The sequence below is a fragment of the Bos mutus genome, chromosome 24 (assembly GCF_027580195.1).
Source record: "Bos mutus isolate GX-2022 chromosome 24, NWIPB_WYAK_1.1, whole genome shotgun sequence".
Taxonomy (NCBI): Eukaryota; Metazoa; Chordata; class Mammalia; order Artiodactyla; family Bovidae; genus Bos; species Bos mutus.
In genome coordinates this window covers 60,888,648-60,901,407 of record NC_091640.1, presented here as the reverse complement: position 1 = coordinate 60,901,407, position 12,760 = coordinate 60,888,648, and the positions used below count along the sequence as shown (strand labels likewise).

The following is a 12,760-nucleotide window of genomic DNA, read 5'->3' as shown; positions in this document are numbered from 1 at the left end:
TCTCTCCTCTTGTTTCCCAAGCTTCCCGCCAGGTTTCACATTTCTAGCCTTTTCCCAAAAGTGCTTAATACAGACTCCTCGCCCCCACCCCCTCCATCACTGCACACAGGCACCTGCTTGTGAGAAGGGGTGAAAGAAATATAAAAAAGACCGTCACCCGCAGGAGAATTTTCAAGAAAATCGTTAAACAGTAAAAAGAAAGAAACGGGGTGGGGTGAGGAGACAGTATCAAGAAAAACGTTATGAAAGACAGTGAAATACAAATATCAAATATGGAGAAAGGGCTGGGGGGGAGGATACAGACCCAAATGGAACGGGACAGCCGTAGAAACAGATGCCATTTAGAGACAAACCACTGATGAGCTGATAATGGGAGGTTAAAGGAGAAGAAAAACTAGAAAAGGAGGTAAAAAGGGGAGCGACTGAAGACAGCAACGTGTACCTGTGCAATGCGTTGACACTTGACTGTGGACGGCAGAGTAGTAATAACAAACGTACATTCCCCCCTCCCCCCCGCCAAAGTCCTCGATCCCATTTAAGCAAGGTGGACGAAGGACGCCGGGTCATTTCACGCAGCTGTACCGAACGCAGGGGCGTGAAGGCGCAGACCCCGGGCAACGGCCGCGCCCAACAGGGACCACGCCCCTCCAAGACCACGCCCCGTCGCGCCCCGCCCCGCCCCGCCGCCGGGCGGCGACGCGGCTTCCGACGTGCGGGGCCCGCGTGTGGAGGCCCAGCGGCCCCGAGGGGCGCAGAGAACCGCCAATGCTGCTCCCGGCTCAGCGCCGCGTCTCGGCCGCCCCCTGCTCCTGCACCGGCCGCGAGGCCTTGTCGGGCTCCGGGGCGCCGCACTCCTGCAGTCCTGGGCCCACGTCGAGGCTGGCGCACGCATCCGGGAAGCGCGGCCCGAGGCCAGCGAACGAGTCGCAGCGCGGCGAGCTCTCCTCCTGCACCGGGCGTCCCGCCGGCTCCCCCGCGCCGCCGCCCGGCCCCGCCGGGCCCTCCTGCGAGTTCTGACTGACGTAGACCACGATGATGTCGCCCTTGAAGTTCATCACCTGCCCGCTGGAAATAAACGTGGAGTTACTGTTTCCAGTCACACTGCCTGCAGGGGAGAGGAAGAGGGAAGCGCAGAGTGAGTCAGGGATCTGGGCGGGAGGCTGGTGGACCCACCCGGCTCCGGACACGCGCTCCGTCACCTCCCCCGGCCTGACCCAGAGAGGAGGAGGGGCGCGAGGAGGAGGCAGCTCGGGCGTCGTCGCTGGCCGCGTGGGCGGCACGCGGGCAGCATCGCAGGCCCACCGATGGGTTCAGGTGTTGCGGCCGGCGCGCGCGTGTGACGGATGCGCCGCAGACACGGCCCAGGGCGCAGCGGTGGTCCGTGTGTCGGGAAAGCAGCAGAGGCTGGAGGGGAGGCCGCCGCTGACCCGACCCAGGGGCCCACAGCCCAGCCTCCTCGCTCAGCGCGCTCCCATCTTTTTACCCTCCCCGGAGAGGTCCCTGAGCCCAGCCCTGGATGGCCCTGGGGCCACGTGGGCCCAGGATCTAGCAGAAATTAACTTCCTTAACATTTTTTTTTAACTCCTAGAAAAAGATTAAGGGAAAAAAAAAAAAACTCAAAAACAATCTTACAAAACACTGTTCCCTTCTGAACCCTGAGGTGGGGGGTTGTTTGTCCCCAGGGTGTTCTATCATGACCTTTTGTGGGTGACTGGATTTAGCCAGTCTTTAATTAGTGAGCCTTTTGAAAACCAAATAGAAAGTTCAGTGAATACTAGGACACCTACTGCCTCCTACTTTAAAGACTAATTGCTCTAGAAATGACCCCGGGTGAAAATCAGTGCCAGAAACCAAGCAGAAGCGGCAAAGCCCCAACCGTCAGCAACACAAGCAGAATCTCAGTCTGACCAGTGAAGGCGAACAGCACAACAAACAGCGCCTCACTGTTAACGCCATCTTTTCTGCTCCTTCTCTGTTATGACAAAGCTTAATAAAAATTTACACAAGTAAAACTTTTTATCATTACTCTCCATGAAGAGATTTCCTCCCATATGGAGGGCATATTTTGGATGGTCTGACTTAAGAACCAACAGCATCCAGGGAATCCCAGGAGCCTTTCCATCCACCCAAAGGGCACCTGCAGAGATGCTGAGACAGGCCCTGTGGCCCATTACAGGGATTTCAATGAAAACAGATTTCAAATATGAGCCACAAATTGGAAGTCATAATTGAGGATTTATAACTCAAGCCGTTTTTCCCATAGGTAGCTGTGTTGGGTGTGACCCTAGATGGGTGGTGGCAGGGGAATTTATTAATTCCCCAAGCAACTTAGGCAAGGCTAGCTAGTATTCCATTCAGCAACACGTTCTCCATTCCCTCTAAAACATTTAAACATGATCCAGCAATCCCACTCCTGGGCTATATCCAGAGAAAACTATAGTTTGAAAGGATAATGCAGCCCGGTGTTCATTGCAGTGCTGTTTACAATAACCAAAACACGGGAGCAACCTAAATGTCCATCAACAGGAATGAATAAAGAAAAGTGGTACATACATACAATGGCACATTACTCAGCCCTTCAGAAAGATGAAATAGTGTTATTTGCAGCTACATGGATGGACCTAGAGATGATCATAGTAAGCAAGTCAGACAGACAAATATCATACGATACCACTTATATGAGGAATCAAAAAAATGATACAGATGAACTTATTTACAAAATAGAAGCAGACTCACAGAAAACAGCTTATAGTTAACAAAGGGGAAAAGTGAAAGAGGGCATAAGTTGGGAACTTGGAATTGATATATACATACTGCTGTATTTAAGACAGATAACCTACAAACACCTTCTGTCTTTGTAGGAACTCAATATTCTGCAATAACCTAAAAGGGAAAAGAATTTGAAAAAGAATAGGTATACATATAACTGAATCACTTTGCTATCTACCTGAAACTAAAACAACATTGTAAATAAAACTAAACTCCAATATGAAACAAAAATTAAAAAATAAACAGGTGTGCCTATAATCCAGCACACCCTAAGCTAGGGGTCTACTCTCCAGTATGCCGATGTCTTTCTGCTCCCACCAGTTACCAAGTTCTCAGGTCTGTTTTTAACTAGTTGAACTCATAAAATCTAATTAAATACAAGCATACCTTGTTTTCTTGCTTGAGTTTATTGTGCTTTGAACACACTGGGTTTTGTATAAATTGAAGGTTTGTGGCAACCTGCAATGTCAGATAATGTCAGCATTTCTTGGCAATAAAGGATTTTTAAGGTATCTACATTGTTTTTAGACATGCTGTCACACTTAGTAGACAGCGTATGGTGTAAACACAATTTCATATGCACTGGGAAACCAAAAGGTTCATGCGACTCACTTGACTATGATGTGTGCTTTCTTGTGGTGGTCTGGAACTGAGCCTGCAGTACACCCAAGGTGGGTCTCTCTGTAAAGTTGTGAAAGGTAAGTGTGAAAAAAGGCAAATGCTTCTAAGAAAACTAAAGTGAATGCTTTGCAATGACCCAAATAAATGTGAGACACTAAACACAAAAGACACCAACCAGATGCTGAACTGGACAAGGCCTCTGTTAAAAGAAAACAAGAAAAGGAGTCTTTAAAAATGCAGAAGGAGTTTACACTCAAATTTGTTCTGCAAAGATCTATAATTTCTCATTCCCCACTAAAGAAACTGAAATTGGGAATTAGGATGGTGTGGTTAATGTGAAAAAGGCTCAGGAAACTATAACCAACCAACACATATGTCCCTGTACTAAAAAAAGTCAATGTGTGAATGTAAGTTATGTGTTTTAAGTTAAAGATGTTTAAGATATGAACTTGTAAATGACTTTTTCAAGTAACTCAGCAACCAACCAAGCCTGACACAAGGGCTCCTACCATAGCAGCAGCAGAATGAATGAATATAATAACCAAGAGAAGTCTTCCTAGTTGAGGGATCACTAGTTAAACACAAAAGTCAACGTGAGAAATCAAAAGTGATACGTGTATACCATAAACATTCCATTCCAGTTTAAAATATACCATGTTTAACAATAAAAAACAAAAGATACTATGTTTATTTAATAAGAGCAGCAATTGTAAGTGGCTTTAAAGTGTGATTTTTTTTTCTTGGTGTATTTCTTCTAGCTTTTTATTATTTCAACATTGACTGATTCTGTCATTTTTCCAAAATTATATAAACCTACACACAAGGCAATGCTCACCAAAGTATGACTGATTTATGGTCTTGAATCAAATATCCTCTTCATATTGATTTATCTGTTTTTGTCATGGTATATATAATTTCTCCATCCTTTAAAATTTTGTTTTCCAACAAATCATCATCATGACTCCATTGTTGTTAACCTTATTCCTTGTCAGAATCTTCAGTCTGTCTGAACTCAGATTGAAAAACAGTTTTTAAACCATCCTCTTACACGTCAAGATTTTGTGTTAAACTTTTCTTCTTAAGAATTTCATTCCATGCCTTTGCCTCATGGCCAACATATCTTTGATTTACTCTATAGGGTCTATATTCTTATTTTCTAATTTTTTCCAAAATAGAACTCAAACCCTTTTGCATAAGAGATATATTTAAACATTTCAGAATTCTTTGATCCATAGATTGGATCAAGAATATTATTCTTGGGATGGGGAGGTAAAGTAGAGGGGGGAGGAACGAAAAAAAACAAAACTTTATAAATTCCTGACAATTAGGATGTAAAGACCAGTTACTTAGAAAGAGTATGAGATGCTCAATTTTATTCTTTATGTATTTCCTTATCAGAAGTACAATTAATGATAAAGACCATCTTTGATCAAGTCCAAGTCTGTCCTATTCACAATGACTTTTTATGAGAGGAATAAACTGGTACAGACAAGACTTCTTTAACAAGTTCTACTTATTTGCCAGTAGCAGTCAGTGGCAACGGAGCCATGTTCAGGGGCACGTAACCCGTGCAGCCACCCAGGACCCTGTGCTCAGAAGGGCCCCAGGCTTGTTTAATGTTGCTGCCGTCTTGAAACTCTTACTAATATTTGCAGAAGGGGCTTCGTAGTTTCACTGCCCTGGGCTCTGGAAACTTCACAGCTGGTGACAGACAGCCCTCAGAAGCCCTGCTCTGTGTTCTCCCCCTCACTGATGCTCTAACTTAGTGTCACTCTTTGGGGAGGTAACAGTTTATAAACTGGACATGTTTCAATATTGCAGACCTGTCTGCCGATCTACTTTTCTCTACTGAGAAAGAACTTAAGTTTTTAAAAACTCTTGAGTTGCAGAGGATATCCACCAGTGCCCCTACAACACAGATTGTACGATATGTTTCCTTGGTGTTCACGTCACATGTCACTTGCTGTAGAACTTTCAACACCCACTTTCTGAGAGAACTACCGAGACTTGTCCCTTTGAGAGAAGGTCTGCTGACTGGATCAGTGATACACCGAAGGTTTTGCCGCTGATCCTGTTTTGGTTCATTTAAAGTGAAAGGAGGGGCCTTCCCTGGCGGTGCAGCGGCTAAGACCCTGCACTCCCAATGCCGGGAGCTCAGGTTTTACCCCAGGCTAGGGAACTGGATCTCACGTGCTGCACAACTAAGAGTTCGCATGCCCCAACTAAAGATCCTGCGTGCCGCAGACAAGACCCAGAGCAGCCGAATAACCAATTAATTACAAAATTTAGATTATATTTTAAAAAGTACAGTGAGCACTCAGTCAGCTGCCAGGCGGTCCAAGCGCAGAATCCTTCTAGCGTTTTATCCCCCAATCTTGCACAGTCTCACCAATCCCACCTGCAACAGCAAAACGATTTTGGCAGCTCATTCTTTGAATTGTCCTGAAGCACCTCATCATTTTCATAGAAATAATTCTCATGCTTATCAAATTCATTTTTTTAAGCCGGTTAATGTTCAGTTAAAGTTTTAAATTACAAAAGGATCAGCTCACACTCATGGGACTGGGATGACCCATGGATTTTAGTAAGCTTGGCCATTCATTGGCTAGGAGCAGCAGGTCCCAGGCGTTCCAGCCTAGAGTGACCCACTAGCTGTGAGTCATCTGTCAGTGTGTGGTCGGCTTCCATCAGCTCCCTCTACAGAGGCTAGGAGAATGCAGGTTCATCCGTGGTTAAGTGGAGCTAGATTAAGATTAAGCTAGGTCACTATTACAGTAATAACAGTGACGTGCCCTGTGTGCTCAGTCGCTCAGCCATGTCCTACTCTTTGCGACCCCGTGGACTATAGCCCGCCAGGCTCCTCTGTCCATGGGATTCTCCAGGCAAGGATACTGGAGTGGGTTGCCATGCTCTCCTCCAGGGATCTTCCCGACCCAGGGATCGAACCCTCGCCCCTCATGTCTCCTGCAGGTTCTTTACCACCAGTGCCACCAGGGAAGCAGTAACAGTGGTACAACACCCCAAGTCCAGAGCTCACGACGTGTCCCCTCTCTGCTAGACGGGCAGCATTATCACACCAGCTTGCCGTTACTCCGCACCTGAGTGCCTCAGGCTTGCTTCCTTCCCCCCTGGACTGACTAACGTGACTTTAATAATGAAAACCAACACCCTTCTTTCCCAGCCTTGTCACATGCAGACTCACCTGCAAGTAATCTACTAACTTCAATGGCGTGCTAGTCTCCGCCGTCTCAACTTCAATAGCAAAAAGATTTTGGTGGCTTAGAGTGGTGTCTCACTCCCTGAAGAGCAGAAAAGTGCGTGACAGTGACTAGCGGGGTGCTGGTTTCAGCAGCTTCCCGAGCCCAGGAGGGCCAGAGATGGGGCTGGGACGGAGGAGCAGACAGGCTCTGAAAGCCCTGATTCCCACCACCCCCCCCACCCGGCTTGGCCTCGACTCGCTGTGGAATCCGGGACAAACCACCTAACAGTATAGTCTGCTCCTTTATGAAATGAGCATCAGCATTCAGGCCCATCTAGCCTGGCAGGTGCAGCGCCAGAGCAGGCACATGATAAATGTGAAATGAATGAATACAGGGATGTGTGAATGCCTGGCAGGACAGCGTAGGGTCGAACGAGATGGTGGCTTAGAAAACGCTTGGGAAATAACAAAGAATTTTTCACAGGTGCAAGGCTGGCATTACTCCTCCCAGAATCTAACAGTTGTGCTCATGACACTTCCCAATGGGGAAAGGTCTCGAGCAGCCATGTGATTTTCCCACTGCTGTCTTGCTGAAGGATTTCAACTGATCTTGAAGACTGAAAGGGCACTTACCTCTAGATATCTAACCAACTTTTGTTTTCTTGCTGAAGTGATCCATCATTCTAACCATCTCTGGTTTGAACACTCATCTGAGTAACTCTACACGAATTCCCCCACTGTCTCGTTTTCCATCATGCAGGTCAGCTGTGACTTGGATGTAGCACTACAGTAGGTCAAGGTTTCTTTCTTTCTTTCTTTGGCTGGACCATGCAACATATGGGATCTTAGTTCTCGGACCAGGGATTGAACGTGTGCTGCCTGCATTGGAAACTCAGAGTCTTAACCACTGGACCACCAAGGAGTCCAAGAGTAGGTCAAGGTTTTGAGTGAGTTGCTGATATCCTTATCTTGTGTTATGCCTTCGTCCAGAATTGTCCTTGCCTACAACTAATCATTCCCTAAGATCTGCTTTCTACCATTCAGCAGGGTTTTACATGGTCGTGCGAACGGACCTGACAGGGCGAGGCCCTGGGGTGGTGAGGCAATAGGACTGCATGTCCACACGGTGGGTGCCCCATGGTTGCCATGGTTTCTGCAGTTGGTGCATGCCCTGGAAGGGGTAGCTCTCTCCACTGAGAACCAAGGACGCAACAGGATGTTCTGGCTGGTAAGGGGGGAATGTGAAGAAGGAATGGGGCGCATGAGACTTGTCCAAGATGCCTTAAGGCATCTTGAGGTCTTTATAGGTCCCAGTTGTCCGCAGGGGCTTCCTCGGTGGCTCAGCAGGTAAAGAATCTACCTGCAATGCCAGAGTTGCAGGAGACGTGGGTTTGATCCCTGCGTCAGGAAGATCCCCTGGAGGAGGGGCCTGGGAAATAACCATGGACAAAGGAGCCTGGTAGGCTACAGTCCATGGGGTCACAAAGAGTGGAACTCGACTGAAGCGACTGAGCACACACATACAAGCCACAGACCTCTGGGAATACAAGCTAAACCAGGCCAGTCACTTCCTTCTTCCTCACTGTCTGAAGCTGCCTTTCTGCCAGCTTTTTCCCAATCAAAGCTGCCCCTGGCATTTATTTTAACTTTATTTTACTTGCAAAACAGGATGAGGTTTGAGGCATGTGGAAGAAAGAGCCTTCCTCACCAAAGAATTGGTAACTGCAACAGAGGGGACTCAGGCCAGGGGAGCCATCACCTCTTGACACAGACACTAGCGTCTCTTCCCGTGGAAACCTCTGGGCCTGGCCTGGCCTCACCACTGCCCCTTGCTCAACCTGAGTAGCCAGTGATTCCGGCCCAAGTTTGCCTGTATTCTGTGGCTCACTGAGGATTCTCCAGTGCACGATAAACAAATGAAAACAGTATCATTGGCACTGATTTGTAGGGAGACCATGCCATGGTTCAAGGCACAGGCTTCAGAATCAGCTGTATGAGTTGTGGTCTCATTGCTGACTCGATGTGTGGTCCTGGGTGAGGAATGTGCCCATAGGATTTCTGTGAGGAAGTAAGAAGGTAAGCATTAGTCGCTCATCCAGTTCCAACTCTCAGCAACCCCATGGACTGTAACCCTCCAGGCTCCTCTGTCTTTGGAATTCTCCAGGCAAGAACACTGGAGTGGGTTGCCATTCCCTTCCCCAGGGGATCTTCCCAACCCAGGGATCGAACCTGGGGCTCCCACATTACAGACAGATTCTTTACTGTCTGAGCCACCAGGGAAGCCAAACTTAGCCAGCATCTGGTAACGCATACCTCTGATTTTGTCGTTCAGTTGCTAAGTCACTTCCAATTCTTTGCAACCCCAGGGACTGCAGCACGTCAGTCTCCTCTGTTCTCCATTGTTTCCCAGTTTGCTCAAATTCATCTCCATTGAGCCAATGATGTCATCCAACATCTCCTTCTCTGTCGTCCCCTTCTCTTCTTGCTCTCAATCTCTCCCAGCATCAGGGTCTTTTCCAATGAGTTGACTCTTCACATCAGGCGACCAAAGTATTGGAGCTTCACTTTCAGCATCAGTCCTTCCAATGAATAATCAGGGTTGGATTTCCTTTAGGATTGACTGGTTTGATCTCCTTGCTGTCCAAGGGACTCTCCAGAGTCTTTTCCAGCATCACAATTCAAAAGCATCGATTCTTTGGTGTTCAGCCTTCTTTATGGTCCAACTCTCATACCTCTGATATCACTGATAAAAATACAACCTTCAGGATGTCAGAACAGTCTTAATATATCTCTTAACACAGGCAATTGTTAGACCTCTATGTGAAGGCTATCTAAAAGGATGCTTTGAGAACCAGCATGACATGAGAGTTCTGACTTTTTTATTTTCTGGATATTTATTTATTTGGCTGCACCTGGTCTTCGTTGTAGCACGTGGTGTGCAGTTCCCTGACCAGGGATTGAGCCCCAGCCCCCTGCATTGGAAGCATGGAGTCTTAACCACTGGACTACCCAGGGAAGTCTTGAGGGTTTTCATTAAATTAGAAAATCTGAAGTTTCTAACATTTAAAATGGGTTGGTTGGCTTCACATTAATATTTAATGTGATTTAGGAAAAATTTTCAGGTCATTTGAGAAAGTTAAAAATAGCATTTTAAGTCAACAGAAACAATGAACAAATGAAGTATCTTATCAAGACCAGAAAGATGTATATACTTTGTGAACTCCGTGTTTTCATAGCAAGCTCCATGGAATCACTATTTCTCAGGCAGAGAGAATAAGCTTCCTTGTAAGAACCCAATTCCTGACAGAATTTACATTTTAAAGCAAGGTAATGCACACTTGTCTCCTCAAAGGCTTATTATGTTGTTTAAAATGCATGATGTATGAATATTAAATCACAAGAACTATAGCAAATATTATCACCTAATTGTCATGTAGATTTTCTTCCAAGGAAAAGAACTAAAAATATACACAAATACACTCAAATTACCCAAGCTATATTGGGTTCTTCTGGAATTTTTTAAAAACATATTTTATATTTAACCCATATGCTTCTCATGTGATTTTCCTTTTTATGGAAATGTAAGATCTGTTTCAGGCATTTGGAAGAAACTGGGTCTATGATGATATGGGAAGGGAAGCAGGATTTAATAGTTCCATTCTGAATCATGCTTGAAAATTACTTAGAATGGCTCATAAATGAAACCTTTTCCAAAAATGAGCCTCGTTAGAACAGAAAGAAGGTAAGCAGGACTAAATGAAAGCATATAGTGAACAAAATTTTCATATATTTTGAAATAATGCATTGACTTTTAGCACCAATGAATGCTGAATTTTATTACCAAATAACTGAACTATAAAGTATTTTTAACTTATAGAGTCCTGGAGCTAATGCCTGCTCCTGTAATACTTGGCTAAATGTCAAACATGTGGCTCAGTAAACAAAGTCTCCCTGGTGCTCAGACAGCAAAGACTCTGCCTGCAGTGCAGGAGACCCAGGGTCAATCCCTGGGTCAGGAAGATCCCCTGGAGAAGGGAATGGCAACCCACTCCAGTATTCTTGCCTGGACAATTCCATGGACAGAGGAGCCTGGTGGGCTGCAGTCCACAGGGTCCCAGAAAAGTTGGACATGACTGAGTGACTAACACTTTTCACCTTCCAAAATCAATACAAGTTAGCGGATGGCATTTCAGCAGGAAAGAGAAGCGCTAGAAACAGAGGACTGTTCTTTGCTTGAGGGGAGGGGAGAAAGGGGAAGAAAACTGGGATAAAAAGACCTTATCGGTCTCACAGGATGGAAGTGGATGGTCAAAAACAGTCGTTTCAGGACGGGGTGGGGCCCAGGGATGGGAGGCCTGGAAGGGGTACCCGGGAGTCGGGTGGGGCCCTCACCCTCCTGAGTCCCAGGCTCCCAGGCCTGAGCCTGGGTGTGTCTGTGCCGCTTGGATGGACCAGCATCCTTACTCTATGGGATTTCACAGAGTCGGACACGGCTGAAGTGACTTAGCAGCAGCAGAAGCAAGCTGCCTTGGGAGAGACTAGGAAGGCCAGGCGTGGTGACGGTCATGGCAACTCCTACCAAATAACTGGCCGTGGCTGCCTCAAGATGGTTGTTGTTAAAGATGTGGGTATCCTGGGCTCGGTGAGAAGGATGCCAGGGGTTGTTACCAGGGACTGCTGGGGGCACAGACAGGGAGTTTCCCTTGTTTAGGAAGCAGCATTTGAGCTTCCCTGGTGGCTCAGTGCTAAAGAATCCGCCTGCAATGCAGGAGGTGCAAGAGACTTGAGTTCAGTCCTTGGGTCTGGAAGATCCCCTGGAGGAGGAAATGGCAACCCAGTCTGGTCTTCTTGCCAGGAAAACCGTGGACAGAGGAGCCAGGCAGGCTATAGTCCATGGGGTCACAAAGAGTTGGACAAAATCTGAGCAGGGACTTGAAGGTCAGGAGGCACTGGGTGCTCTGGAAAGGGGACAGGGCAGGGACGAGGCAGCCACACGAAGGGAAGCATGTGGGCTCGAGCAGGAAGGGGAGAGGTTCCTGCCAAAGGGGCCATGTGGAGGTGGGCGAGCTGGCAAAGGGGCCCACGGGGCGCCCGCTAGAGAGGGGCCTGCTCGGGGGGCCGCACTTTCTCAGATTATTGATTCTTTTCGTGTTCTCCACTCCCTGGCGTCCATCCCTACTTCCAAACTTTTCCATGTCTCCATGTCTCAGCAGAACCTCAGTAAAGACTTGATAGAGAATCGTGTAGCTGGGGCTCATGAAGAATCGTTAATTGTGCTCATGAAGAATTATTGTGAGCCCCATAAAGAAACACCTCTCTCCAGCTCAGAAGTGTCTGAACCAATTATGTCATCTCAGGAGCCAGAATCAAGTCACCGGCCAGCTGGTGACACCTGCATCACCAGAAGCCATTCTTTCTTGTACATGGAATGATTTTCTAGACAGAAGCCTACAAACTCCAGGTGAAAGAGCTTGTCACTAGGTAACCAGCATGACATCATCAGGAGACTTTAAGGCGTCAGTTAGGGCACGGTTACACAGACTTCGACCATAGCGTCTTTTCCTCTCCACTGGTTTTGGCTGACAATCCTCCCTGCTCTTTAAGAGTTGTAACATGGCTATAATAGACTTACCGTCGGGTGTTATTTTTGAAAGATATGCTTATGGAGCTGTTTGAAGAGCTATCGTCGTCTGCAAAAGTTGGGTGCCAAGAAGGTGCTTTTCCTCCTGAGGAAGTGTCCAGGCCTGTCATTTCTGCACAAACCCCTTGATTTGGTTGCAAGATTTTTTTTTTTCATTTTAAATACTCACACATATAAATCCAAAAGCCAATAAAAAGGTCACCTCCCTCAAGTCCTAAGAAGATGGTGCCTTTTAGGATTAAGCTCACTCATAACTTTTACCCAAGCACCATCCTCTTTCACACATTTTTATAGAACATAAAGCATGACAATTTTTAAAAAGCAGTAAAGAAGCACTCCCTGGTGGTCCAACGGCTAAGACGCCTCGCTCCCAGTGTGGGGGCCCGGGTTTGATCCATGGTTAGGGAGCTAGATCCCACAAGCCACAGCTACGACCTGGAACAGGCAAGTGAATTTTCTTTCTTTTTTAAAGTAATAATGGGCTTCCCTGGTGGCTCAGACAGTAAAGAACCCGCCTGCAATGTGGGAGA

The 12,760-nt window shown here is 46.7% G+C and overlaps 1 protein-coding gene across 3 annotated transcripts in view; it reads right to left on the bottom strand.

Moving 5' to 3' along the window:
• Window positions 1-964: 964 nt before the first annotated feature.
• Window positions 965-12,760, bottom strand: part of TNFRSF11A (TNF receptor superfamily member 11a) — a 60,467-nt gene continuing 48,671 nt past the window's right edge. For all 3 annotated transcript variants that reach the window (XM_070361734.1, XM_070361735.1, XM_070361736.1), the window contains one exon: window positions 965-1,105. In XM_070361734.1, coding sequence (XP_070217835.1) covers window positions 1,097-1,105 — 9 coding nt within the window. In that variant the 3' untranslated portion in view covers window positions 965-1,096. The remainder of the gene's footprint in view (window positions 1,106-12,760) is intronic.